Source organism: Merops nubicus, unplaced genomic scaffold (assembly GCF_000691845.1).
Source record: "Merops nubicus isolate BGI_N331 unplaced genomic scaffold, ASM69184v1 Scaffold36513, whole genome shotgun sequence".
Classification (NCBI taxonomy): domain Eukaryota; kingdom Metazoa; phylum Chordata; class Aves; order Coraciiformes; family Meropidae; genus Merops; species Merops nubicus.
Genome location: NW_008597497.1, coordinates 1 through 1,798, shown reverse-complemented (window position 1 = coordinate 1,798; position 1,798 = coordinate 1). Strand labels below are relative to the sequence as shown.

The 1,798-nt window shown below is 62.5% G+C and overlaps 1 protein-coding gene across 1 annotated transcript; it reads left to right on the top strand.

The window, feature by feature from the left end:
- Positions 1–190: 190 nt before the first annotated feature.
- On the top strand, positions 191–1,782 carry LOC103769521 (collagen alpha-1(III) chain-like; the record flags this gene model as incomplete). The annotated part of the gene is made up of 1 exon (XM_008936723.1): positions 191–1,782. A coding segment is annotated over one exon (1,592 nt), but the record flags the coding sequence as incomplete, so codon positions are not given.
- Between the last annotated feature and the right edge of the window lie 16 nt (positions 1,783–1,798).

Sequence of the window (1,798 nt, the reverse complement as noted above, 5' to 3'; positions counted from 1 at the left end):
TGCCCCTGAACGCTGGCGTGCAGCAGCATCTCCCCTCTGTTGCCCCTCCCCAGCTCCACAGCACGCCCTGCTCCCCACTGTGTGGTCCCACTGTCACTCCTAACAAAGTCATGGAATTTTACTGTGTGATGTTTTTCTTGGACAGGTCTCTGCTGGAAGAACTTGACACATATGACATTTTCCCCCATAGGTTCCAGAGATTCCGTGTATCCTAGTGCTGACAAACATGGAACCTCTCAGTTACAGACTGGTGCCTGCTCTGATCCTGACCCAGAGGAGAAGGCACCTGTCCCATCTGAACGTGCTCCCGAGTTCCCCAGTGGCAAGGGCAGCCTGTGGGGCAGCTCCCAGGCCAGCCAGGACCCCCCGTGCTGTGGGCTCAGGGGGCCTGGCCCTGCGGAGGAGGAGCCCCAGGCCCCACGAAGGCTGATGAAGCTGAGCAGGCGGGCAAAGGCCCTGGCACCGGAGGAGAGGGGAGGAGGGTGTGACCTGTGTCTGGTCGGCGCTGGCAGAAGGGTGAGCAGTGGAGCTGGCAGAAGGGGGAGCAGTGGAGCTGGCAGCACGGGGGCACTGGGGTCACCAGCCCACGGGCACAGCACCCACCCGGCCGCGGGGGAGAGCGCTCCCAGCCCGCCCAGAGGAGCCCTGCTGCAGGAAGCAAAGGGTCTGACCCCTCCCAGAGCAGTGTCAGGAGCTGTACAAGAGGGGCCTGAAGGCAGCGTCCCTCCAGGGGTGCCCGAGCTGTCCCCCTGTACGCCCAGGGGCAGCGGGGACACCTGGCAGCCCGAGTCCCCCCATGCCACGGGGACACCCGGTGACCCTGAGCCTGCACAGCCCTGTCTGGGGCACAGCCACCCAGCACCACCTGGCACCAGTGGCGATGGAGAGCAGGAACCCCTGAGTGTAACGAAACAAACGGCCAGCGAGGGGACGTGTGAGGATCAGGGGGAACTCCAGAGGCTCTTGGAATTCATGTCAGAGAACGAAGTGTTGCCTGCTGACGGGAGCAGCACCGCAGCTGAGGAGAGCAGAGGCCGTGGAGGAAATCTCAGTGGCACCGGCAGCTTAAATCCCTTTCCTGCAGCCCTTGCTCTGGGTGGAGCTGAAGAGCTGCTGGAGAACCAACAGCCTGCACTTCAGTCAGGACTTTCCCACCCTGCAGAGGCGGCGGCCGCCGGCTGCGCGCCCGGCTCCTGCACGGTGGTTGAAGGGCTTCTCTTCCCCCTGGAGTACTACGTCAGGACCACCCGCCGCATGTCCAGCTGCCAGAGGAAGCTGAACCTTGACGCTGTGATCCTCAGCCAGCTGGGCAGGAGCAAGAAAGGTCAGCGGGGGAAGTGCAAGCAGAAAGATGCAGATTCAGATCGGCCCACCCAAGGAAGAGCTGGAGATGATCTGGAGCCAGGTGTCGTGCCGCTGCCTCCTCTTGGTGCAGACAACGATTCAGCAAGTCCAAGCAGTCCCCCAAAATCTCTCCCTGCATCCAGTGGCAGCAGCACTTCACTGGGATCGACTGCTCAGAACGGCAGCACCGGCACAAAGCGGGGTCAGAGACGGCCCCGGGGGAAACCAAAGGGAAGGAGGAAGTCTGGCTGCAAGCTCCCTGGGCATCAAGTGTCCCAGGAGCTGGGAGAGAGTTTGGAGCTCCTGACACCGAGGGAAGGCAGCAGCCTGCTGCCGAGTGAGTGCCACAGTGAGAAGGAAAACTGTGAGGCTAATCTTGAAGGATCACCCTCAGAGGAGAGGAGGTTTTCTGCGGCTGCAGCTCTGGGCTCTGGAGAGGCAGAGGGAGCTGGCA